At 44.6% G+C, this 24,893-nt stretch overlaps 1 protein-coding gene across 4 annotated transcripts in view; it reads right to left on the reverse strand.

Annotated features, from left to right (window-relative positions):
* Positions 1-24,893, reverse strand: part of NBR1 (NBR1 autophagy cargo receptor) — a 29,420-nt gene that overhangs the window by 2,483 nt on the left and 2,044 nt on the right. For 3 of the 4 annotated variants that reach the window (XM_045781769.2, XM_045781768.2, XM_045781767.2), the window contains exons 2-20: positions 22,396-22,506; positions 19,060-19,122; positions 18,337-18,355; positions 17,020-17,042; positions 13,511-13,708; positions 12,949-13,026; positions 12,251-12,465; positions 11,587-11,754; positions 11,094-11,303; positions 9,385-9,544; positions 9,002-9,292; positions 7,961-8,107; positions 7,409-7,484; positions 6,677-6,787; positions 6,281-6,445; positions 4,554-4,965; positions 3,671-3,765; positions 2,939-2,996; positions 1,768-1,876 (exon numbers count right to left, since the gene is read on the reverse strand). In XM_045781769.2, the coding sequence (XP_045637725.2) occupies positions 1,768-1,876; positions 2,939-2,996; positions 3,671-3,765; positions 4,554-4,965; positions 6,281-6,445; positions 6,677-6,787; positions 7,409-7,484; positions 7,961-8,107; positions 9,002-9,292; positions 9,385-9,544; positions 11,094-11,303; positions 11,587-11,754; positions 12,251-12,465; positions 12,949-13,026; positions 13,511-13,708; positions 17,020-17,042; positions 18,337-18,355; positions 19,060-19,122; positions 22,396-22,497 (2,700 nt within the window). In that variant the 5' untranslated portion in view covers positions 22,498-22,506. The remainder of the gene's footprint in view (positions 1-1,767; positions 1,877-2,938; positions 2,997-3,670; positions 3,766-4,553; positions 4,966-6,280; positions 6,446-6,676; positions 6,788-7,408; positions 7,485-7,960; positions 8,108-9,001; positions 9,293-9,384; positions 9,545-11,093; positions 11,304-11,586; positions 11,755-12,250; positions 12,466-12,948; positions 13,027-13,510; positions 13,709-17,019; positions 17,043-18,336; positions 18,356-19,059; positions 19,123-22,395; positions 22,507-24,893) is intronic. The other variant, XM_045781771.2, reaches the window with a different exon arrangement.

Raw genomic sequence — 24,893 nt, forward strand, 5'->3', positions numbered from 1 at the left:
ACCAACTGTATTGACTGCCATCAATTCTCTTAGGTAGAAAACAGATAAAAAATACCTCTTTGGCAGGGTTGTTGAGAGGATTAGAACCAGAGTGTGGATATGTGTTGAGCACAGTATCTGGCATTTCTCTCTACACCCAACTCCACTGTTCCCTTCTTCCCTCTTTCAGCATAAATTATCCATCCTCCTTTCCAGGATAATCCTTCCACATGTCCTTTGCTTGCCATTCCGTGGTCTCTCGCCACCTCAGAAATCTCTTCCTGCGAATTATCCCCTCACCTTGACTGCTAGCCTCCTTTGCTCCCGGCTGGGCCAGCTGCAGAAATACCTGTCCCGCTCTGACTTCCGTGGCCCAGCTTTGCTCTTTCCCTTTGTGCTCCAGCTACTCGAGGATGAGGCCGACCTGCACTCTGAGTCCTCTGCACTTGCTCCCTGTTCCCTGGGGGCACTGGCACCTCCTTTTCATTCAAGCTCCCTTCCCTAAGCTCTAGCACATCTTCCTCCTCAGGCTCCTGGGCGGGGCCCTTCTTCTTTAGGGGCTCCTTAAAGGCTGTTCTTGCTTTACACCCCCTTCTTCCCGGAAACTCTAACCCAGTCACGTGGTTTCTGCTAGAATGTGTGTGCAGGTGACTTGACCTCCAGGCCACACCTCTCCTCTGTGAGCCGCAGGCACTTGCCCAGCTGCACTGTGGGTAACCTCACTTGGATGGGCCTCAAACTCCAACCATCCAAAAAGGAGCTACTCATTTTCTTCCCGTCCTGCCCAAATATATCCTCCTTTCTGGACATCCCCCCCTTTTTTTTTTAAGATTTTATTTATTTATTTGACAGAGAGGCAGCGGGAGAGGGAACACAAGCAGGGGGAGTGGGAGGGGGAGAAGCAGGCTCCCGATCCCAGAACGCTGGGATCATGACCTGAGCCAGAGGCAGATGCTTAAGGACTGAGCCACCCAGGCGCCCCGCTGGACATCCTGTCTTAATGAATGGTACCATCCATTGCCCAAAGCCAGAAACTTGGGATTCCTCCTTGACTTCTTTGCAGCCTCTTAATTATGATCTCCAAGTTGTGCCATTTCTCTTTCTCTTCTACCCTTCTCCACCTACACATGGATTCTCGAATGGATTGCTTTAGGGTTCCCCCAACCTCCACACTGTAGTGGAGTTATCTTACTAGGTACAAATCTGATGTTAATCATTTTCCTAAAGCCCATTCACTGCCCCCCACCCCCACTAGCCTTAAAGTAACATCCAAACCACTTACCACAGCACCCCACCTACATAAATTGGGCTTTTCTCTTCTTACCCTTCCCAGCCCAAATTCATCTTTCGGGCTCACACTTCCAACTCTTCTTACTGGTTAGTCTCTGTCACAGTGCTCTTTCTGTTGCTCTTTCCTGGCACATACTTATTTTGTCCTTAAGGACTCAGTTCAGGCATCATCTACCAGGAAGCCTTCTCTGGCCCCAAGCAGGGGCCCACCGCAGGCTGAGGTGTTCTCCGAGAACACCGGCGTGCGATCTTACACTGTACTGTTTACCTCGCTTGTGTCCCACTGTCTTTGGGCAGGGACTTGTGTCGTCTTCACCTTGTAGCACGTACTTGCAAGAGCTCCCCACACGTAACAGGTCCTCAACAAACATTAGGTCTTTTTCCAAAGTCCTACAGCTAGAAAGTGGCAGAATGCCACACTACTCTCCCACCCAGACAGGCAGCAGCATGTTCTCCAGTGACTTGGCTTTGGTACAGGAAAAGGACACATACACTGACCTGGGCAGTGACTGGTGGCCCAGCAAACAAGGCCTTGTATGCAGAAGCAGCAACAGACAGAGCGCCCTTCACCAGTCCTCCAGCAATGCTGCTCCCGTGGTGGTGGTGCCTGGGGAGGAAAACCAAATTATGTCCCTAAAGGACACAAACCATTCCCTTCCTACAAGCTAATCTGGGCTCTAATCCTTGAAAGAAAATGGATTCCCCTGAGGAAAAAAGTTGGCTGTAAAAGAGAATGTGATTATTTTCCTATTAGTTTCATAGCTACAAACCTTTGTTTGATGTAGAGCCCAGCTCTCCTGCTGCAAGGTAAGGGCATGCAGCCCACACACCCCTCTGGTTAGTACACCAGCTTTCTGTCCCAGCTGAAAATTATGCGGTCAAGGGCACAGAGGGGTATTAGCAATCTGTCTGCTTAATTGTCATCTCAGAGGATACACCTCCAAAGGAAATGTGGTTTTTCTGGGCACTGTAGGGAAGAGTCCCCCTTGCCACTGCCCTGAGATGATTGGGAGCAGAGAGGCAGGTGTGTGTAAGAAACCATAACTAAGATGCACAGTGGACCGTGACCTTTCTGCCTTCTCTGGTACTAAGGTGAGGTGAATTTGAGAATACTGGTCTGGAATGTGAACCCCCCTGCCTTTTTTTTTTTTTTTTAAGATTTTATTTATTTGACAGAGATAGAGACAGCCAGCGAGAGAGGGAACACAAGCAGGGGGAATGGGAGAGGAAGAAGCAGGCTCACAGCGGAGGAGCCTGATGGGGGGCTCGATCCCGTAACGCCGGGATCACGCCCTGAGCCGAAGGCAGGCGCTTAACCGCTGTGCCACCCAGGCGCCCCCCCCCCCCGCCTTTTTTTTAAGATTTTATTTTTTGAAGTAATCTCTATACCCAATGTGGGTCTCGAGCTCGCAACCCCAAGATCAAGAGTCACATGCTCCACTGAAGCAGCCAGCCAGGCGCCCCTGGAATGTGAACACCCTCAATCGTAACTGTAGCCCTCTGTTCACTGCTGCTCACAGGCTTCAGGAGAAATAAGAACATGGAAGAATGATGGCTCTCCTCCTCTGCGCTCTGGAGGTGGCACATGCCTTGAGAAGCTTGTGTAAGCAGAAGCAATACTAGGATATCCACCTGCTTCTGAAGAAGAGGCTGCACAAGGTCCAGTTACCTTGAGTGGTCATAGCTCGTCTGTCTGCTGTTTACAAGTCCCGATGAGCCTCTGGGCTCTAAAAGCAAAAGAGCCATCGGTTAGATGCGGCATCCACAAATGCCTAGCGTTTAACTCACGGCGAGGCGAGTTTTGAGAGGCAAGCAGCAATCTGATCACAGCATTTATTTATTTATTTAAAATATTTGGGAAATTCTGCAGGTGATTTTAAGTGATAAGGAGGAACTGTCCAGAATGCAACCCAAGATGACCGTTTATTGAATCAGAAAAACTAAGTCTATAATCCTATCACACTCATTTATTAGTTTCTAAGTACTTTAGGTTTTTTTTGTTTTTTTTTTTAATTAAGAGTGGGAAGTGACTTTGAAGGTCTACTAACAACTTCAAGGTGCCAGTCTCCTTATTTTGGAGGTAAGAAAAGAGCCCTGTAGGTTTTATGACCGTGCTGAACCGTTTCAAGGTCAAACAGTGAGGAAAGGGGGAGCCAGGCCTGGAACCTAGACTGGTCTAGCTCCAAAGCCTGTGTTCTTTCCACTGTAGCACAATGCCCACCTCTGTGAGGTCTCGTTTAATACGAAGTTAGAGAACAGAAAAGAATGTGAGGGAGGACCACAGAAAAAAGACAAGGGCAGGTTTCCGAATCATGCCAAGAATCACAAAGACAGAGTGCCTATTTATGCCTGGTTTTGTTAGGAGCACAGAAAAAGACATCAAGCTCAGGCTGGTCGTTACCTCCTCTGATCTGATCGGGGACTGAAGACACTTCAGGTATGGTAACTGGTACATCCACTTCTGGGAAACCATCCGGCTGCGCACAAGGAGGGCTCCTTTCAGAAAGACACAACATCGAAAATCAGTGGAAAAGGCACCTATGGGAACGCTGGAGAAACCACACATGGCACAGCTGTGGCAGATTGTCTACAAAGGCTTCATTTTTCTGATCCACATCTCATGTCCGAATGTAGGGATCAGGGAGGAAGGGCTCATGCTACTTCTGGTTTTCCTCTGTAGCCACAGTCAAGCTAGAGAGGCCGGCTTGAGTCAGGTCCCCCAACCCCCCCCCCCCAATTAAGTGGTACTAACTGAGGGAAATGTCTAGCTCCGAGAGAGAGTGATGTAAATCCTAGTCAAGGCTCCACCATCTGCCATACCATGACAGAACAATGACACACATCAGCAGATGATGAAGAATATATTTTTTTCATAGTAGATGACTTCCTATTATACTTTGGGTTAACATGAGAGTGAGTTTTGCTCCCTTTACCACTGAGTCAGTAGAATGGGGAAGGAAGGTCCAGGGATGTACGTGTTTAAAAACTGGCTCTCTTCGATCCTCGGTTTTGGGAGCAAAAGCAAAAAAACAAACCAAGCCAAACTAAAAAAATTGGCTCTCAATGATCAAAACAGAAGTAGACAGACTATACTTAGATAATTAAGAACAAGCACAGTTTTAAATTCAGAATCCACAAATTCTGAGAAATACGACTTTTATTCATCTAAATGCAGACTTTCCTACGGGAAAAAGTCTCTTTTTCTGACTGACAAAGAGATTGAGTTGTTTCCTCCCTATTCCACCCATGAAGAAGAGCCCCGCTGAGGGGGGTGTAGATGGTACCTGGACAGCTGTGGCGGAGGCCCCACCACCTCTGGGGTAAGGGGCACTGTGTCCAGAGTCTGTGAGGTCATGAGGATGTCATTGATGCTCTGCTCCTGCCGCTGGTTCTCCCCTGCAGGGACTCTCTCCCCAGCCTCCAGCCCAGGTTCGCCTTCAGCCCCTCGCTCCAGGCCTGGCTGTGAGAGCGCAGAGCTGTACATGGAGTCGCCCAGGGGGCGACTGGTGTCAAAGCACTCAGGCAGGATGATGATATAATCCTCTGAGGAAGTAGAGGACTGACTCTGAACCTCATCTTTGAGCTCATCCTCCTCTTCGTCTTCCTCCTCCTCTTCCACAACAGCTTCTTTGGCACTATGGACAGCCTCCTCCCGCTCATCTCCAAGTGGTCCCTCTTCAGGGGAGGCAAACTTCACTAAAGGAGGAAAGCAATCCATTTTAAGCTATAAGCTAAAAGCAGCTCCCAGTGCTACCCTTACCTGATAAAGCCTTGTGGGTCATAAGCTATAATCATGAAAGCCAGAGGAGAGGGGTGGCCAGAGGGAAAGGGCTGCCACTAGAACCAGTAATGGCCACATTCTAAGTCTGAAGCCAAGGCAAAGCCAGAACCGAAGCTCACGAGGTACGGAGAAACACCAAGGCTTCTGAGAAGTGCCATGAATCTTAAAGACAAATCAAAACGGATGTATCAGCTGACGGCGCTATAACAAGAGAAAACGTTAGGTAGTGAGTACTGCAGGACTGTACGCCTACTTTCCTCCTCCTCTTTGCTAAGTAATGGAGAGTCATGGCAGAAAATTGGCAAAACAAGGATGAAGGAAATATAATCCTATCAGAGATAACTACTACAAACATTTTTATGTATTTGTACGTAAGTGGGGGGGAGGGAAATAAGTATATTTTATTTTTTTTAAAGATTTTATTTATTTATTTGACAGAGAGACAGCCAGCGAGAGAGGGAACACAAGCAGGGGGAGTGGGAGAGGAAGAAGCAGGCTCCCAGCAGAGGAGCCTGATGCGGGGCTCAATCCCAGAACGCTGGGATCACGCCCTGAGCCGAAGGCAGACGCTTAACGACTGAGCCACCCAGACGCCCCGGAAATGACTGTATTTTAAACAAAAGTGAGACAAATCGTATTTAAAGGTATAAGATCCCATTTCATTATAATAAACGCAAGAAATTTTCCCATATTTTGATGCACTAGAATTTGAAGTTTTGGATAGTTCTAGAAATACATAGTATGGTCTCTACCTATCCAGTTATCTAGAAGTTCTTGTTATAAAGGAAATTGATGACAGCAGAATTTAACCTTGGGAAACTAAGTTTGGTACTCCTGCTTCTGCCCACTACTTCCTGGCCTGTGTCCTTGGAGAAAGGACACCACTCAGCGGCCAGTGGAGGTCTCTGCCGAAGCTCGGTCAGCTTACGGGCAGTCTCCTCCGCATAGGATCCAGGCAGCACACGTGGCTGCTGTGCGTGAGTCACGCAGCTGTGATTCTGTGCCTCAGAAAAGTGTGAAAATGGGTTCTGGTGGCTGCTTTGCTTCCGAGGCTAGAATTAAAACGCTCAGGCCAAGTGTGTGGAGTCTACAGAAACCACCACGATCCAGACCCTAACAAAGCTCACCCAACCACCAGGCTCAGTGGAGCAGAGCCCTTCCTCCTACGCGGGCCGGGCAGTCACAGTTCAGACACCGTGCTGCTCACTGCGGGAACTCGGGGACACTCACTGTGCAGGGCCTTCTGTCTGCAAGGTGGGTTGTGGTCTGGGGCAGCGTCCAAGGTAAGGGATCGGATTACAGTCTCACACACGAATTGAGTCCCACTCAGGTCGTCTTCTGCTTCCTCCACGGAGGCCGTGCTCTGAGCCTTCCTCTTGGCTGACGCTGCGGGATCTGAAAGACACGAGCCCTGACTGTACTTGCTGCTGGGGAGCTCCCTCTAGTCACGTCCCACGCTAAGGAACAGCTGCGATCGGCTCCACGTGAAGGTGAGGAGACTTCACAAGACGAGAGGCCACAGAAAACCCGCTGACGTGCTAAGGTAAGGTAGGAGGGAGTGTGTGTGAAGACGGTGTGATACATAAGGGGACAATGAGAATACGTGACAAATATTTATCCCCTTACCAGGAAGCACTTTAAATCCCGCCCCTTCGCTCTCTTCCTGTATCTGCCCCAAGCCTGGCTTCTCTATTAAGGGATTGTCATGCGGCAGAGGAGACATGCAGGGAGTCATATCTGGAGAATGAAGACAGAAGAACCATCAACAACAACAGAGCAACACATCATTAAGGGTCAGTGTCTAGAAGCAATAGCTCACAGGCTTCTTGCCCCCTGCAGGGCTGAAATAAACCTAGGTATGCTTCAAGGCCTGTTGTAAATAATTTCTGCAGACCATTAGGTGTGGAAGTATCTCAGATCAATGAATGCAGGAAGGATCACAGTTGTCTGAGAAACCATGGCCAAGACAGAGAACCAGGAATGTAAAAGAATAAAAGAACATAATGTTTAGAGAAAAATGGAGAAGAGCCCCCCCCCCAAGATTTTAAGTAATCCCTACACCCAGCATGAGGCTTGAACTCACAACCCCAAGACCAAGAGCCAAACATTCTACCAAATGAGCCAGCCAGGTGCCTCAAGGGTCCCTTTATGGTGGAGAAGCCTTGCACAAACATGTCTTAACTCTGATCGACAACAGGGAAGAGAAGGAAAATAGACCTACGGGTGCGGTTTTAATGTCACACCATAGGAGAAATCCTTGCCATGTATTTCCTCAGAATAAAATTCTCACTACCGCCGTCTAGGGTGTAACACTTTTGTGTCTGTTAATAAACAACAGGGGATGAATGACATTCTTACCCACGGGAGTATTGTGGGGCACTCTCTCCAATTCTTGGACAATGTTTATATCCAACAACTCGAAGGACAGCAGGTCCTGAGGACAGAAAGCACAATATTAGGCTACTTGCAGTGGATGCTGAAGCCAGGTTTTGTCTTGAGGGGGACTTGTAGGCCACTGAGCTCCACACCTTCCTGGACTCTGTTCAAATTCATGCCTCACCTCAGTCAAGTGAAATCAAGAAGACTGAAGTGGGAACAAGATGTCCAAATAACCAAGTGGCAGGAAGGAGAGAAAATGCAGTGGGGGTGAAAGTGAACCCGAAAAGCAGAAACACAGAGGCGACTAAAGGGAAGCTGTGGGGAAGCCCAAGACTGAGTTCCCAATTCAGAGAAGAAACATCTAGAGGCCTGCTTCCACAGCCCTTGCTATTCAATGCATCTGACTAGATCCAGTGGGCAGATCTCTAACTCGCCGGGTACCGCCTGTGGCTAGACCACCTTCTCAACAGGGTAAGGACTCTTTCTCCACTGCCTTCTGTCCCTCGCCCCCCAAAGTGCTCAGTCTTCCACCTGGGCAGTCAGAAGGTCCACAGATGGGATGTAGAGCTCCCTCTCGCTGGCAACATTTTTTGTCTTCTGTGGGATGCAAGTTCCTGTCCCTTTGGTCTGCTCAGTTGCTTCATCAAGCTGAATTTCTTCTTTAGCCAGAAAAGTTTCCTATACAGACAAACCATTGGGACAAATTTTAGGCTCTCAACTGAACTCAAAAGGTAAACTGACAGTTGCCTCCCTAAAAACCAAAATACTGCTGTACCTCAACATGTTTTAAAACTTGTTTTGAGATCATTTTAGACTTATAGAAAAGTAGCAAAAATAATACAGTGTGTTCATGTACGACCTCCTTCACCAGCTTCCTTTTTTTTTTTTTTTTTTTTTAAAGATCGTCAGAGAGCACAAGCAGGGGGAATGACAGGCAGAGAGAGAAGCAGGCTCCCCACTGAGGAAGGAGCCCGATGTGGGGCTCGGACCCTGGGATCACGACCTGAGCTGAAAGCAGATGCTTAGCCAACTGAGCCACCCAGGAATCCCCACCAGCTTCCTTTAATGACAAGTGAGATTAACCATAGTAACAGTTGTCAATAAAGAGGACGTTAACTTTGGTTAACTAAATCTAAGCAGTAAAATGCCCTAAGAAACAGTGCTCCACCACTTGGGGGGGTTGGGGAGGGGGGGAAGAAAAAAAAAAGGAATGATTTTTTAATTAAGGGAAGTTGCTTACAAAAACTACAACTAAAAACAAGGGCAAGGCTTCCTCAGTATTTAGGGAACACACGCATGGGATGTTCAGGAACATCAGTCCGGCCATTCAACAGGCCAGGCAGCCGTGTCTGTCCACGTGCAGCAGAGAGGCTGGCGGAACATCATTACAAAGATACAAGAGCACTGAGGGATGCCTGCACTAAGATCCTAAGGACATGCAAACAAAGCCTGAGGAATGGGCCCAATGCAAGCACACCGGGGTGCTGGGGGAGGAGCTACCCTTCCTGATTTCTGGACAAAGGCCAGCTGTGAGTGGGCTGAGGAGCGTTAGTCTCCCCTTCCAGTGCTCACCTCTTGCTGGCAGGTGAGCTCATCAGCTTTGCTTGAGCGAATCATGCCCTTTTCAATGTTCTCAGGGCTCTCTCTGGACGGGAAAGGATCCACTATGATACTGCACCAGACCCGAGGCCCAAACTGCTGGCCTTTGTGAGAAAGACGCCAATGGGAAGTGTACGTTCCCTCCAAGGCTGGGGCGATGAACTCCACAGACACGACCCCCACATGGCCGGCCTTCAGGCAGGGAACCAAAACATCCTTCTTTTCTGTAGAAGCCAAAGTTAGGTTTCCCCACATGAACTTGAGCTGAAAAGAACGGGGACAAGAGAAAGAAAGCCGGTCAGCTGAGCACTGTCACTTCAAATCACCTCATCTTCATTCCATGGGAGGGAAAATACCTTTGTGTCTCCACTCCACTTGACATTTCCTGTATTTTTCATCCTCCAGTGTTTGATAAACTTGGTTCCTGGCTGAAGGTGAGTCCCATCAGGCAAATTCTCATCCACAAATGCTGCACTGAGGGTTGGCATAACAGGGGCACAGGGCTGCAAAGGGAACCTGAAGAGAAATTCAGATAATCACTTGTGTTGGGTATGATGGCTTCTGAATATCTAACACTGTGGGGTTCGAGAGGCTGAGAGTAACTCTTAACGTACTAATGCATTTGCCTTACAAATAATACTAATAGGGGGGCGCCTGGCTGCCTCAGTCAATGGAGCATGTGACTCTTGATCTAGGAGTTGTAGGTTTGAGCCCGACGCTGGAGGTACAGATTACTTAAAATATTTTTAAAAGTAATACTAATAGAATTTTTGAAAAAACAAGACAGGGGTGCCTGGGTGGCTTGGTTGGTTGGGCATCCAACTCTTGATTTCAGTGTGGTCATCTCGGCGTTGTGGGATCAAGCCCCGCGTTGAGCTCCATGCTCAGTGGGGAGTCTGCTGGAGATTCTCTCTCCCCACACCCACCTCTCACTTTCTCTCTCAAATAAATACATAAAATAGATTTTATTTGTGTGCAAGAGCGCACAAGCGAGTGGGGGAGGCAGATGGAGAGGGAGAAGCAGACGCCCTGCTGAACACAAAGCCCGACAGGGGGCTCAATCCCAGGAGCCCAAGATCATGACCTGAGCTGAAGTCAGATGCTTAACTGACTGAGCCACCCAGGAGCCCCATAAATAAATAAATCTTAATAAATAAAAATGAAAAACAACAGGTTTGGGGTACTTGGCTGGCTCAGTCGGTAGAACACACGACTCTTGTTGATCTCTGGGTTGTAAATATGAGTCCCGTGTTGGGTGTAAAGGTTGGTTAAAAATAAAATCTTAAACAACAAAGACAAATCTTACTCCTGCACTGAAAAGCTATGGTGAGGATAAGCGTGGATAAATAAAAGAACTGGAGTCAGGCTCGTCAGATCACAACTGCCTCCACTGAAGACAGGGCACAGCACCCAGTCTGGAACCTCAGTGGCTGCTCTAAAGTGTCGACAGTGACTACCAAACCACTCTTTCAGAATGCTAGGATCAGAGAATAGGAAGTTCGAATTCTTCTTCTTTAAGATTTATTTATTTGAGTGGGAGAGAGAGCGCTCATGTGCATGCTAGCGAGTATGCGGAGATGGAGAGAGAAACTTCAGCAGACTTACCACCGAGCTTGGAGGCCTGACAAGGGGCTTGATCCCAAGACCCTGAGATCATGACCTGAGCCAAAGCTGGATGCTTCACATGACTGAGCCACCCAGGCGCCCATAGGACAGGAAGTTTTAAGAGTTTGGCTGTTAGGACTGCTGATTAAGAGAAAAACCTGGCTGACGGGGCGCCTGGGTAGCGCAGTCGTTAAGCGTCTGCCTTCGGCTCAGGGCGTGATCCCAGCGTTCTGGGATCGAGCCCCGCATCAGGCTCCTTTACTGGTAGCCTGCTTCTTCCTCTCATGCTCCCCCTGCTTGTGTTCCCTCTCTCGCTGGCTGTCTCTGTGTTGAATAAATAAATAAAATCTTAAAAAAAAAAAAAAAAAAAAAAAAAGGAAAAACCTGGCTGAAGTTCTGGTTTCGGAAGGCTGGACCTCCAGCCTCGGTGCCCACCCTGGCCCCGGGCTCCCGGACTTACATCAGGGTGTTTGACTGCAGCAGGCTCTCTGGTCGGCCCAAAGGGGACCTGGGGCTCTGGAGTCCGTGGATGGAACTCCACAGATGAATCTTCCTGTGCAGCTTAAGCTGCTTTTTGAGTTCCTTGACCTCTGCCTTTCGCTGTTTCTTCTCAGCTCGCAACCTTTGCTTTTCTGCTTTAAGAAAATTCTTGTCGACCTGTTTCTGGAGCCTGTGAGGTCACAAATGGAAAGTCTTTAAAAACAAACCTTGTGAACCTTATGAACAAGTGTTGCAGCTGTTCGGAGCCACCTGTAGCGGGCGCTCCATCAGTGCCAGCTTCTAGCTTAACTCCTCTCTACGGTTCTCACTTCTGTCTCATAAGCTTCGGCCCATCGTCCCCATGGTCACCCATCAACTGGAAATGTGTAGGAACTAAGGGGACTGTCTGCAGTCCTGTGATTCATGCCCCACCACCACAACGAAGATGCCCATCCGTGTACTCATGGTTTTACCTGGCTTGTTCCAGAGCAGCAGGGAGACGAGGGGCAGGGAACCTCGGCTGAGAGAACGCTTCAGAGGAACCCACCACAGGTCTCCGCAACTTCAGTAGGATGTGGTTGGAGTCATGGGCGTATGGCCCTGATTCACAATCTTCACAGATATTGTAGGATGGGCACAGGCTGTGGGGAAAAGCATGGCAAGTGGGAAGTACCAGAGGTCAAGAGAGAGGACACCAGACTTCCATATTGGCTGTATTACCAGCTAGGTGGTAACCTGAGCATGTCACCTGGCCCTGCCCTGTCCCAAGTTTCCTCGTAAAATGGAGGTAACAGCACTTAACATGTATCCATTTCAAAGGAAAATCTATGGGAGAAAGCAAGATACGAAAGCATTTGGAACAACAGGGAGATAATCCCTGGTGATACAATTTTGTTCTGGGAACAGAACTTTGTCTGGCTCTGTTAGTTCAAATGTGTATCTGAACACATCAATGTGAACAGTTACCCTTTAAACAGTATTTCTTGTGGGTGATGAATAGCCTGTTTCCAATCTAGAGCTGCTATCCATGTGTGATGCAGAGACAGTGTGTGCCCCGTCTCCCTCGACCTCTCCAGAATGCCAGGAAGGCTGTTCGGAGGTGGTCGAACAGCTCTGAGCTCCGACGGGACCGCTCACCTGCACTGGTAGCGCACCCCGATGATCCTCCTCTGGCAGCTGCTGCAAGCAATATGCCAGCTGAACTGGTTTTCTGGCAAAAACAGTGTTTCCTCTGAAATGGGCATTGAGACTTCGGATGGACAAGAACCCAAGGATGCGGTCTGGAGGACTAGCTTTTCATGTAATTTCTGTTCCAGTTTCTCAACCGTTTCTTTAACCACCTGTTCTCTGAACTAGGATACAGAGCAGAAGATGGGGAAAAAAACCCCTCAGTTCCAACATTGGAAAAAAGCCTGAAGAGACCAAACAGACCAGACACCTCCCTGTCTCTGGTAAAAGAACAGCAGCAGCTAGTAGCTACTGAACGAATGGAGAGAAATGTGGCAAAAGAAGGCCTATTCTTTCCACATGCACACTGGTTCAAAGGGGATACCAAGAAATTGTTTTGATGAGGACATTTCTAAGCTCTTCCTTCTCAAGCATAGAGACTTGTTCCTTCCCCTCAAACTTAGGATTAGGCTCCCTCTTTTCTGATACACCCCTGTAGAAGTTAGGAGCTTTCTGGACTGGAGCTGCTCTAGTTTAGAAGTGATTAGCTATCCCTCCTTATTCCCCTGCGCCAGAGGCAGGAGACGTCTGGGTTCAGCTTTCTATTTCTCCCACACTCCACCTGTGCCCACACGGCTGCTAAAACCTACATCAGAGAGAACACTCACTGTCTCCAGGTAGCTTGTGAACCAGTCTGGGGGCTTGTCTTGAGGCTGGTCTGAGTCACGGGGAACAAGTGGAAACCGCTGCAAGGAAACACAACCCAAGATCTTGGAGGCTGCTTTTTTTTTTTCTGTTTAAGATGATTATTTTTTCAAAAAGATTTTGATTTTTTAAAAGTAATCTCTACACCCAACGTGGGGCTCGAACTCACAGCCCTGAGATCAAGAGTCGCATGTTCTACCAACTGAGCCAGCCAGGCAGCCTTGTTTAAAATAATTTTCCTGAAATGTAGTATTTTGAAGTTTCTTTTGTGAAATAATATAAAGGTATGGTCAAAAAAAGAACACAAAACCCAATAAAGAGTATGAAGGAGTATAAAAGGAGAACAAAGTCTCTGTATCACCCTCTTGCCCCTTCTCCAGAAGTACCCAGTTACCAGGTTCAGAGAGTCAGGCACAGATGGTCACAGTAACTCCCAAGTCTCTGATGGACAGCTCAAGGGTTACACCAGAGACGATGAGACGTAAGGCTAGAAAAACTAGGGGGACAGGTCCATTCTCTTTGTACCTGTGCTGCAGGCTCCTCTGGGGTCTTCAGGTCTGATCCTAAGACCCTCACCAGTGACGAATAATGTGCAAGTGGCTTCTTCCCTGCCCTCACGACTGGCCGCTTTTCTGGTACAGGTGGCGGCAGCAGGGCTTCATCAGCAACACGGGAGCCTTCGTGGACTTGCATCTGTAGTTGGTTTCCCTGCTTAACTGCCATCTGAGAGGATACGTTATGAAATAAAAACATATCGTGTGAGTTTCCTTTCCCAAATGAAAAACCTCAAAGACATCTAAACAGAAGGGGTATGGTGATTTACGCTGAAAATATTAGGATATATCTTTATTTTATTAAATCTAATGGCATATACTACACTGTTAGTCATCCTGCTGTTTTTTGCCTCAAATGTTAACTAGGAATGGTTTTCTTATCAAAAACGCAAAAGTAGGTTTAGGATAGCACTTTATTAGGTGAGATGTTCTCATTAACTGGGTTACTACTTTTCTGTTGAACTGGTTTTTATGTATGACCCTACTTATAGGTTTTAATCTCAACTTTTCAAAATTGTCAATCCCAGACTACCAGAACCCAAGAAATTTAAAGTTATATCCTATAACTGTTTATTTTTCCATTAAGAATAGTATTTTGGAGGGGCGCCTGGGTGGCACAGCGGTTAAGCGCCTGCCTTCGGCTCAGGGCGTGATCCTGGTGTTATGGGATCGAGCCCCACATCAGGCTCCTCCGCTATGAGCCTGCTTCTTCCTCTCCCGCTCCCCCTGCTTGTGTTCCCTCTCTCACTGGCTGTCTCTATCTCTGTCAAGTAAATAAATAAAATCTTTAAAAAAAAAAAAAAAAAAGAATAGTATTTTGGAAAGCATGCTTGAGTGGTTACCTTTTTTTGAAGAGCATCTTCTAAAAAATCCTATTTTGAAAACTCTACTTCAGGGAACATTTGAGGTTCCATGAAGGTACTCCAGTGTCCAAGAGATAAGGGGTCAAGTCCATCAGTTTCTAGATCTCCCCATTTGTCACCCAGTGACAAGAATTGTTCTTTTATTTATTTTTATACATCGGACTTAAGCTTCCATTTAAAAATAGCATTCTATGGCCAAAAAGTTGGAAAGGTATTAAGATCAGGGATCAGCAAATTTTCTTAAAGGGCCACATAATAAATATTTTAGGCTTGCAGGCCATACGTTTTCTTCTCAAGTCTGCACAAAAGCAGCCACAGACGATATGTAATAGGCACGGCTGGGTTCCAATAAAACCTTATTTATAAAAACCCATGGCTGGCCCACTGGCTAGTTTGCCAGCTCCTATTCTAGACCATAAGCCAAGAGGCTGGTAAATGTATGGTACAGTCTGTGGAAAAAATTGCTCAAGAAATGACTATAATGAAATGCGTCAAAATATAAACATGGGATCTTAAATATCATATAGCAAGTACTATGTAAAAATGTATATAAAGAGTCTTGCTTCCTGAGACAGGGCAGGCTTATACAACATCTAGACTCCCGAGGTCTGAGATTTTTTTTATTTTTATAAGATTTTATTAGAGAGAGAGCGAGCGAGCAAAAGCAGTGGGAGAGGGACAAGCAGACTCCCTGCTCCACAGGGATTGATGGAAGCCCAGGACCCTGAGATCATGACCTGAGCCGAAGGCAGACACTTAACCGACTGAACCACCCAGGTACCCCCCGAGGTCTGAATTTCTGACTAGACAGGTAAGCAGTGATTATGGGAAATCTGAGTTTTGAAGACCACAGACTTGAGTTGGACAAGGGTGAAGGGTGTGGGGGACAGCATAATACAACAGCTTAAAAGCAAAGAGGAAATGGGGTACCCGGGTGGCTCAGTCAGTTAAGCATCCGACTCTTGATTTTGGCTTAGGTCGTGTCTCAGGGTCGTGAGACTGAGCCCCAAGTTGGGTTCTGCACTGGGCATGGAGCCTGCTTAAGATTCTCTCTCCCTCTGCCCAACCCCTCACTCCCCTGCACTCTGTCTTAAAAAAAAAAAAAAAAAAAAGGCAAAGAGGAAATAGGAAGAACACATGAAAACTGGGGAAGAAGGAAATTGTGAAGCATGAGATTACTAAGAGATGAGTATCTCAACTAAGAGAAACCAGTGCGGGACCTGAATGTCCAAAACCAAGCAACTAGCTGGTAAATAAGGATTTCTAAATAAAAACCAAGACTGGCTAAACTGTTGAATCCAGTGGCACCCACAATGGCAATTTCGACCAGGCAACAAAAAGGATAAATCCAGCTCCCAGTTTAAAAAAACTCTTGTCTTGGGTCACCTGAGTGGCTCAGTCAGCTAAGCCTCCAACTTTTGATTTCAGCTCAGGTCTTTTTTTTTTTTTTTTTTAAGATTTTATTTATTTATTTGACAGAGAGAGCCAGCGAGAGAAGGAACACAAGCAGGGGGAGTGGGAGAGGAAGAAGCAGGCTCCTAGCGGAGGAGCCTGATATGGGGCTCGATCCCAGAGCACTGGGATCACGCCCTGAGCCGAAGGCAGACGCTTAACGACTGCGCCACCCAGGCGCCCCTCAGCTCAGGTCTAATCTCAGGATTGTGAGTTCAAGCCCCACCTTGGGCTCCACAGCGGGCATGGAGCCTACTTAAAAAAGGAAACAAAAAAAAAATCTTGCTTTCCCTCCCTAGACCAAAAGTGAGTATGGAAGATAGTCATGGACTAGAAGTTCATAAAGGATAGTCAAACTTTAAAGAAAAATCTTAATTACAAAGGTGGTAATGAAGGGACAGCTGGGCATGCCTTAAAAGAAGGGACCTTGAGGATTGCTCTAAATCATTACTGATAAGCAAAAAATGGTGAACTCAATAGTTTGTACCTTACATTCTCCCGCATTATCCTATAACATTCTATAGGAAACAAAGTAAAGAAAGGAGACGAGAAGTGTGAACCAGAAAGCATCATTTCACAGAGTTATTTTTATTTTTTTAACTATTATTTTTTTAAGTAGGCTCCACACCCAGAGTGGAGCCCAGTGAGGGGTCTGAACCCATGACCCTGAGATCAAGACCTGAGCTGAGATCACAAGTCAGACGCCCAACCGAATGAGTCACCCAGGCGCCTCTCTGTATTTTTAAATGCTACAGTAGCAATACCAAGACCACAAATGAGAGGAAACAGTAACTAGAAAGAACCTTTCTATGAGGAGCTGCCTTTTGCTGAGTGGTATGCCCTACTCGTCACATTCTCTCTCAAAATCTGTTCTGTTGTGTTTCATTAGTTTCTGCCCCTGGCTACTGGAATTCAGGTTCTAGTTTTAGTCCGTAAATTTTTTTAAAAGATTGTATTTATTTATTTGAGAGAGAGAGAGGGAGAGAGCACGAGCAGGGGTAGGCACAGAGGGAGAAGCAGGGAGCCTGATGTGGAGCTTGAATCCCAGGACTCTGGGATCATGACCTGAGCTGAAGGCAGCCGCCTAACTGGCTGAGCTACCCAGGCACCCCTAGTCAATAAATATTTTAAAAATTATTTGAAAATAAAATGAAATGACTATTACCTTAAGTGCTTCTTCATACTCCCCTAAAAAGACAAAGAACATACACTGTGATATTTCTTCACCAGCCCAAAAGATTCTATTTAAGGACAGCCAATCCTTACTTTTAAGAATTTTTTGCTTACAATCCCTATACATGAACAGCTGCTACCTTTCTGCTGACAAATTCCCTTCCAATCCCACTGCAAAAAGAAACTACTTGTACATTAGTTCTCTCTCTTAAGTCCCGTGTCATCGTGTGTGCCCCCTCCCCGGCTACTGGAGCCTTCCAGCTATGAAACCTCAACCCAGCTGCCTCGTGCTAGGTTCCGTGACGCGCAGGACGCAAGGGAGTTCACGGGTAGTGTTAATATAAGCAGCCCTCAAACATATTGCAGGTTTCGTTCCAGACCACTGCAATAAAGTGAATATCGCTAAACAAGTCAAATGAATTTTTGTTTCCCAGTGCATACAAAAATGTTTATACCATCTACAATCTATTAAGTGTGTAAGAGCGTTATGCCTAAAGAAAAAAAAAGTACATACCTTAATTTAAAAAAATACTTTATTTCTAAAAAAATGCTAAAGATCACCTGAGCGTTTAGCAAGTCATAATTACTGATCACAGATTATCATAATATATATAACAATGAAAAAGCTTGAAGTATTTTGAGAATTATCAAAATGCAACACAGAGTGAACAAATGCTGTTGGAAAAAGTGATGCAGGGTTGCCACAAACCTTCAATTTGAAAAAAAAAATGCAATGTCTTCAAAGCACAATAAATCGAAGCACAATAAAATTATCATCATCAACTACCATTAGAGCTGGTTAAAATAAGCTTTGCGGGGACTAGCATGGGAGCCTAACCTTCAAACAGAATATTCTTCCTATAGGGAAAAGGCGCTCCGAGCTCTGAACAACCAAGCATCTTACAAATAAGTTCTGGAATACCATTTTATATGTTCGTAAGTTGACAGTAATATATATACCAAGTCAGGGACAAAGGCAAAACTGGGAGAACGGAGTTGTATGTGTTCAACTGGGAAGCATATTTTCAGAAGATTAGCATCTTAAATATAAGAGAACCTTCCATTAAAGCTGTCCGTAGGGTCCAATCAAAGGCACTAATCTATATACAAAAAAAAAACCGCTACAAAATAAAAATCCACTATGTAACTAATACCCATGGCTGAGTGAGTGTGGTATCAATTTCCTGTATATTAAATTCCACTCTAAAATAAATATTGCAGCAAGATCTGAGTGTAAATGGAAACGTACGTGCTCATGAACAGACTAAAGCTTTTAAATAAAGCTGAAAAGGGTCTCTCAGGAACTCACCTTGACTATTGATGGATACCTGTAAAAGGACAAAAGCAACAGGAAGTTATAAACTTCAATTGAACATTTTTGTTACTAGGACCAACCTCACAGATAAGATGCACAATCTCAGATTGGGGTTCAGCTATTCCAGTATCATGAACTAACTGTGAATAATGGAGGACTTTATTGCTTAACTCCTGTATCCTCCTTTTATTTTAGGTACATTAAGTAAGAGGCAGCATAATACAGCGGTTAAGAGCCTGCGCTCTGGAGCCAGGAGGTATGGAATGAACCCCCCTACTCTACTATTTCCAAGCTTTTGTGCTTCTGGGCAAGTTACTTAGCGTCTCTGGGCCTCAGTTTCCTCATGGGTAAAAGATAGATAATAACGCAACACCTAATACATAGTATTGTTGTTATTCTGACATGTAACCACCACTTAATAAAGGTTTACCATTATTTTTGTTACTATAAACTAAATGGCAGCTTGTGATATATTTGAACTGTATCACTACATAGTTTTAAAAGTTATGTCTCAAATTTCCTTCTTCAGTGTTGCTTCCTCATCTCTCAACTCCATCTCAGATGCCACTGTTGGCTTGGAACATGCAATTATCAAGTACATTTAAACCACTACACAATGAAAAAAACACTAGTCTGAACTTTTCAATCCACCATCCCTCTTGAGAAATAAGATCCCTATTCTGGATACCTGGCCATGGGTACCGTCATATACTTTACCTCTTCATTTTCCTCATCCAGGTATTTTATCTGAATAGTGGTCAGATCAAATGAAACTTTTACCTGCAAACGAAATGTACATGGTATATGATCAAGATATCAAAAAGGCAAGTTGTAACAGAAACCCAGAAGTCATAAAAGAAAGGATGGGCATATTTCATTACATAAAAATTAAACACAAAAATGGCATAGAAGAAAAAAAAACATGAACAAAGTCAAAAGACAAAGAATGGGGGGGGTGTTACTTACAACTCATAACAAAGGGTTATTATCTGCAATACACAAAGACCATCTGCAAAACTGCTAATTGTTAAGATTAACCACCCAGTTAAAAGGGGGCAAAAATGTATAGAGATTTCATACAAGAGAAATCAGATGTGTCCAACAAATGTATGAAAAGATGTTCAACCGTAATGGTAGTCAGAACAATACAAAATTTTTTTTTTAAGATTTTATTTATTTATTCGACAGAGATAGAGACAGCCAGTGAGAGAGGGAGCACAAGCAGGGGGAGTGGGAGAGGAAGAAGCAGGCTCATAGCGGAAGAGCCTGATGTGGGGCTCGATCCCGGAACGCCGGGATCACGCCCTGAGCCGAAGGCAGACACCTAACCGCTGTGCCACCCAGGCGCCCCAGAACAATGCAAATTTAAGCAATGAGATGTCATCTCAACAGAATGGTGAAAAAATTTTAGAGCCGTAACATCCAATGTTGTCAAAAATTTAGGGTACTGTCATACATTTCTTTTATATATATATATTTTAAAGATTCTATTTAGGGATGCCTGGGTGGCTTAGTTGGTTGAGCATCTGCCTTCAGCTCAGGTCGTGATCCTAGGGTCCTAGGATCGAGTCCCGTGTCCGGCTCCTTGCTGGGCAGGGAGTCTGCTTCTTCCTCTGCCTGCAGCTCTCCCTGCTTTTGTGTGCATGCTCACACGCTCTCTTTCTCGCTCTCTCTGACAAATAAATAAAATCTTTAAAAAAAAATAAAGATTCTATTTATTTGATAGAGAGAGATGGAGACAAGAGAGCACAAGCAGGGGTAGCGGCAGGCAGAGGGAGAAGAAGCAGGTTCCCCACTGAGCAAGGAGCCTTATGCGGGACTTGATCCCAGGACCCTGGGATCATGACCTGAGCAGAAGGCAGATGCTCTAAACCCAGGCGCCCCTTGTCATACGTTTCTATTAGGTGCTACAATTGTTCTGCAAAGCACCTGGCAGTATCTATTAAAATTTAAAATTACATGCATTGTGACCCATTAATCTCTCTTTGGGAAACTATCCTACAGAACAGTGCATAGGTTATATAGACAAAGAGATCTCTCCTGTAGTTTATTATACAATGGTAAAAAGCAAAACAACAACAACAACGACAACAAAACCCTTTTGACTTTGAGGGCACTAAGTAAGTGAAATAACAACAATCAACTCATAGATACAGACAACACATTGGTCGTTGCTGGGGGCAGGGGGTGGGAGGTGCATGAAATGGGTGAAGGTGGTAAAAGGTACAAACTTCAGTTACAAAACCAGTCAGTCCTGGGGATGTAATGTACAGCATGGTGAATACAGTTAATAATACTGTGCTGTATATCTGAAAGTTCCTGAGAGAGTAGATCTTAAAAGTTCTCATCAGAAGAAAAAAAAATTGTAACTACGTGTGGTGACAGATGTTAGCCAGACTTACTGTGATCATTTTGCAATATATACAAATACAGAATTGTTATGCTGTACACCTAAAACCTGTGTAATGTTATAGGGCAATTATACCTCAATTAAAAAAAAACTAGATACACTCTTTCAGTAAGAAATGGTTAAATTATGGTATGACAGGGGCGCCTGGGTGGCACAGCGGTTAAGCGTCTGCCTTCGGCTCAGGGCGTGATCCCGGCGTTCTGGGATCGAGCCCCACGTCGGGCTCCTCCGCTATGAGCCTGCTTCTTCCTCTCCCACTCCCCCTGCTTGTGTTCCCTCTCTCGCTGGCTGTCTCTCTCTCTGTCAAATAAATAAATAAAATCTTTAAAAAAAAAAATTATGGTATGACAACACCAAAGTACTATAGACAATTCATAGCTTTAAAAAGGATGAGCTCAGATCCTTATCTATGGATTGAGAACTGTCTGTAATACACTGTTGGGGGAAAAAGCACCCTGCAGTATTATGTTTACAGTATGATCCTAGGATGAAATCTGTATGAACATGGAAAATGTGGGTAAGTATACACAGGGCTGTTAACACTGGTTACCCCAAAGAGGTGGGAATAGTGGATGGAAGGAGGAAGGAGTAGAGAGTAACTTTTTCTTTATAGACGTTTGGATTGTTTTACTTCTTATAATGGGCATATATTACCTTTTAATAATTTAAAATTTACAATAAAGAAAAAAGGCAAGCTATCAACTCATTTAACTACTAGAAAAAGAACACTAACTGTGTTTAATTTTCAGATCATTTGACAAACAGACCCAACTTTCTGGATAACCACCTGTTTAGGACAGTATAAAGAAGTATTTGCTGCAGACAGAGATCTAGATCAGATCATCTTGTGAAGTCTGCCCGTTTTTTTTGTTCCTTTTTAGTTATCATACCACATAACCAAATAAAAGCACGCTTTTACCAAAGGGTTTCCTTGGATAAACACAGTTGCATAGGAAGTAAAACATTCACTACTGCAAACCAAATAAAAACAGAAGAGTACAAAGGGCAAACCAGGAGGCGGAAAGGCTTTGATAACAACACAAGAGATGAGCAGCTAAGCACCTGTGGGAGATTTTTCTGCTCAACTTTTTCCTTTTCTTTTTTTAAGTAGGATCCACGCCCGTGGAACCCAATGCAGGGCTCAAACTCACTACCCTCAGATCAAAACCTGCGCTGAGATCAGGAGTTAAGATGCTTAACCAGCTGAGGCACCCAGGGACCCCACTGCATAAACTTTTAGATACTCAACCTCTGACCTAGCAATAAAAACAATCAGCTTGCAAAACATAGGTCATATCCTTGATGGTTCACAAACCACAGTAACATATCTGCTCTCAGGCAGGAGAACGATTAGCTGGGGCCTGGTTAGGGTGGGGCCCACACCAGTTCATTCCTCACACTGTTTCTAAAATTAACAGCTTTTCTAAGTCCTAGCTGCAAATTAAAGAATTTGTTTGTGCCCCGGGGGGTGGGGGTGGATGGTGGTGATGCCCATCTCCTATATGAATACCGAACCCCTGTCAAAAGTAATTTTCCAAAAGGCCTAGAAAAGGTAAATATGACAGCTATGAAACAACACAGTTAAAAGTAGCTACCTTTGAAAAAATTATGCTTCAAGGATGGAGAAACCAAGTAACACTCACCATAGCTTCTACATCAGCCCAAGTTGTATTTTCTGGATCGGAAACCAGAAAGCTTTGAGTTTCATTTTTAAAAGTCACATTTAGAGTAACCTGTGGTTCCATGCTGTGGGGCTAGCGTTGAGAGGATAAGGAGAGAGAGAACATACGTTAGAGCCGGTTCTATAAACTGCGTAAGTCATTCAGCAAATCCTTGTGAAGCCCTAATACAGGCTAGGCTAGGAAGACACCGCAGTGAATAAGACAGTGTCTCTGCTCTTCTGCTACTTACAATCTGGTGGGTGGCTTAAAACAAATCTCACTGTTTGGGTTTTTTTTGTTTTTTAAAGATTTTTATTTATTTATTTACTTGAGAGAGAAAGAGAGCGTGAGTGTGAGTGGGGGGGGGGGGGGAGGAGCACAGCAAGCGAGACAAGCCAAGCAGACTCTGTGCTGAGCACAGAGCCTGATGCAAGGCTTGATCCCAGGACCCCGAGATCACAACCCAAGCTGAAACCAAGAGTTGGATGCTCAACCAACTGAGCCAGCCAGGCGCCCCTTTGTGTTTTTTTTAAAAAGATTTATTTATTTTAGAGAAAGAGAGTGCACTTGAGCACGGCAAGGGGCAGAGGAAGAGAAGCAGACTGCTTGCTGAGCGTGGAGCCCCACCAATCCCACGACCCAGAGAACAGGACCTGGGCTGAAATCAAGAGTCAGAGGCCCATCCAGGTACCCCCCAAATCTCACTGTTAAATGCATGCTGAGACCGTGTAAATTTTGGCCACACCCACAGAAATCATCTAACATTTGTAAAATTCTTTCGGATTTTCTGGAACTTTATATGATTCGTTGATTCAATGGGTACCACTCAATATCTGCTAGTAGCAGGAGAGAAGAGTAAGACCGATAGGTCTCTACCCTCAGGGAATTTACTTTCTCTTAACTTAAAAGTGACATTCTACATTTTTTCTTGAAAAAGCAGCCTTTTCCTAAATTGAGCAACCCAGGTTCTTTATTACATCAGTTTTAACAATTTAGAGGACAAAATATTAGCCAAGAAACTACAGGGTAGCAGTCAACACCTTTCATCCAAGTTCATGTGTATTTTTTTTTTATAGTTTTACTTTCTTTTATGGAGAATTTCATACATTAAAATAGAGAGTGGTGGACATATAGTCAGAATAAACAATTAAAGGCTACCCTCATTTCATCTACACTTCTGTATTACCCCCACCCAATTCCCCCAGTATGAATCGACAGTAGTCAACTGTTTTAACACAACTATAGTAACCTAATTAAAAAAAAAAAAACAATTATGGGAAAATTTAAACATATACAAAAGAAGAAACTTAATATACAATGAACCCCTAAAGACCCATCAGCTATCTTCCATAATTATCAACACGGGACTAATCTTATTACAGCAATACCTGTTCCCTACTGGATTATTTTGACAGCCAGCCATTACTTCGTCCATAAAATTGAGCATGTAACTCTTAAAAAAAAAAAAAAAACAACCCAGAAAACAAGACTTTTTGAAAACCACGATACCATTATCATGCCTAAGAAGTTAACAGTTTTGTAACTGAATGTCTACTCTGGTCAGTTTTTTTTTTCCTTTAAAACTCTATTTTTTTTTATTTTAATGTTTTTTTATTATGTTAGTCACCATACAGTACATCCCTGTTTTCTGATGTGAAGTTTGATGATTCATTAGTTGCGGAAAACACCCAGTTATACCATGCAATACGTGCCCTCCTTACTACCCATCACCAGTCTATCCCATCCCCCCCCCCCCAAATTCTATTTTTAAATGGTCTCTACACCCAACATGGGACTGAACCTAAAACTCCAAGATCAAGAGTTGCAAATTCTACTGACTGAGCCGGTCAGATGCCCCTCTGGTCAGTTGGCTTTTTAGTAAGGATTTTATTTACTGATGAGTTGTTAGATTGGTTTGTTCTTATGACTTTATGAAAAAATAGTTTGTTAAAATCTAAACCCAAGTTGTAATGAAAAAGGTCATCTTTTAAACATATTCATCAACAAATCTTTAAGAAATCTCTTCAAAGAACCAGATTCTGCTCTAGGCACAGGAAGCAGGAGATGAATAAGACTAAGTCTCAGGAGTTTGCAGCATATTGGGAGAGGGAGCAAAAGGGCTGAGAAGAGCTGGGCTCCAGATACAGCTCTGACACAGTACTAGCCACATAATGGTGAGCAAGTCATTTAACCCCTGAGCTTCAGCTCCTTACTTTGTAAAATAGGTCAAATAAAAACGTGTGTGCAAGTTCTCTGAAAACGTTACTCAAATATAAAAATGATTACAATAAATCAGTCTTCAGAAGCCAAAATGCACTGCCCTGTGAAACAATACAATTGAGGCTGTCATTTAAAAGGACCTTGAACTCTCTGAGGATCAGGAATTTTTTTAATCCCAAAACAATTACTCTCCAATTTTTTTCATTCTTTGTCTTTACCTAGAGCCAAGTTCACTATCAAAAAAATACCAGTTTCTAGCA

Source organism: Ursus americanus, chromosome 23 (assembly GCF_024610735.1).
Source record: "Ursus americanus isolate L20-20 chromosome 23, mUrsAme1.1.p, whole genome shotgun sequence".
NCBI lineage: Eukaryota > Metazoa > Chordata > Mammalia > Carnivora > Ursidae > Ursus > Ursus americanus.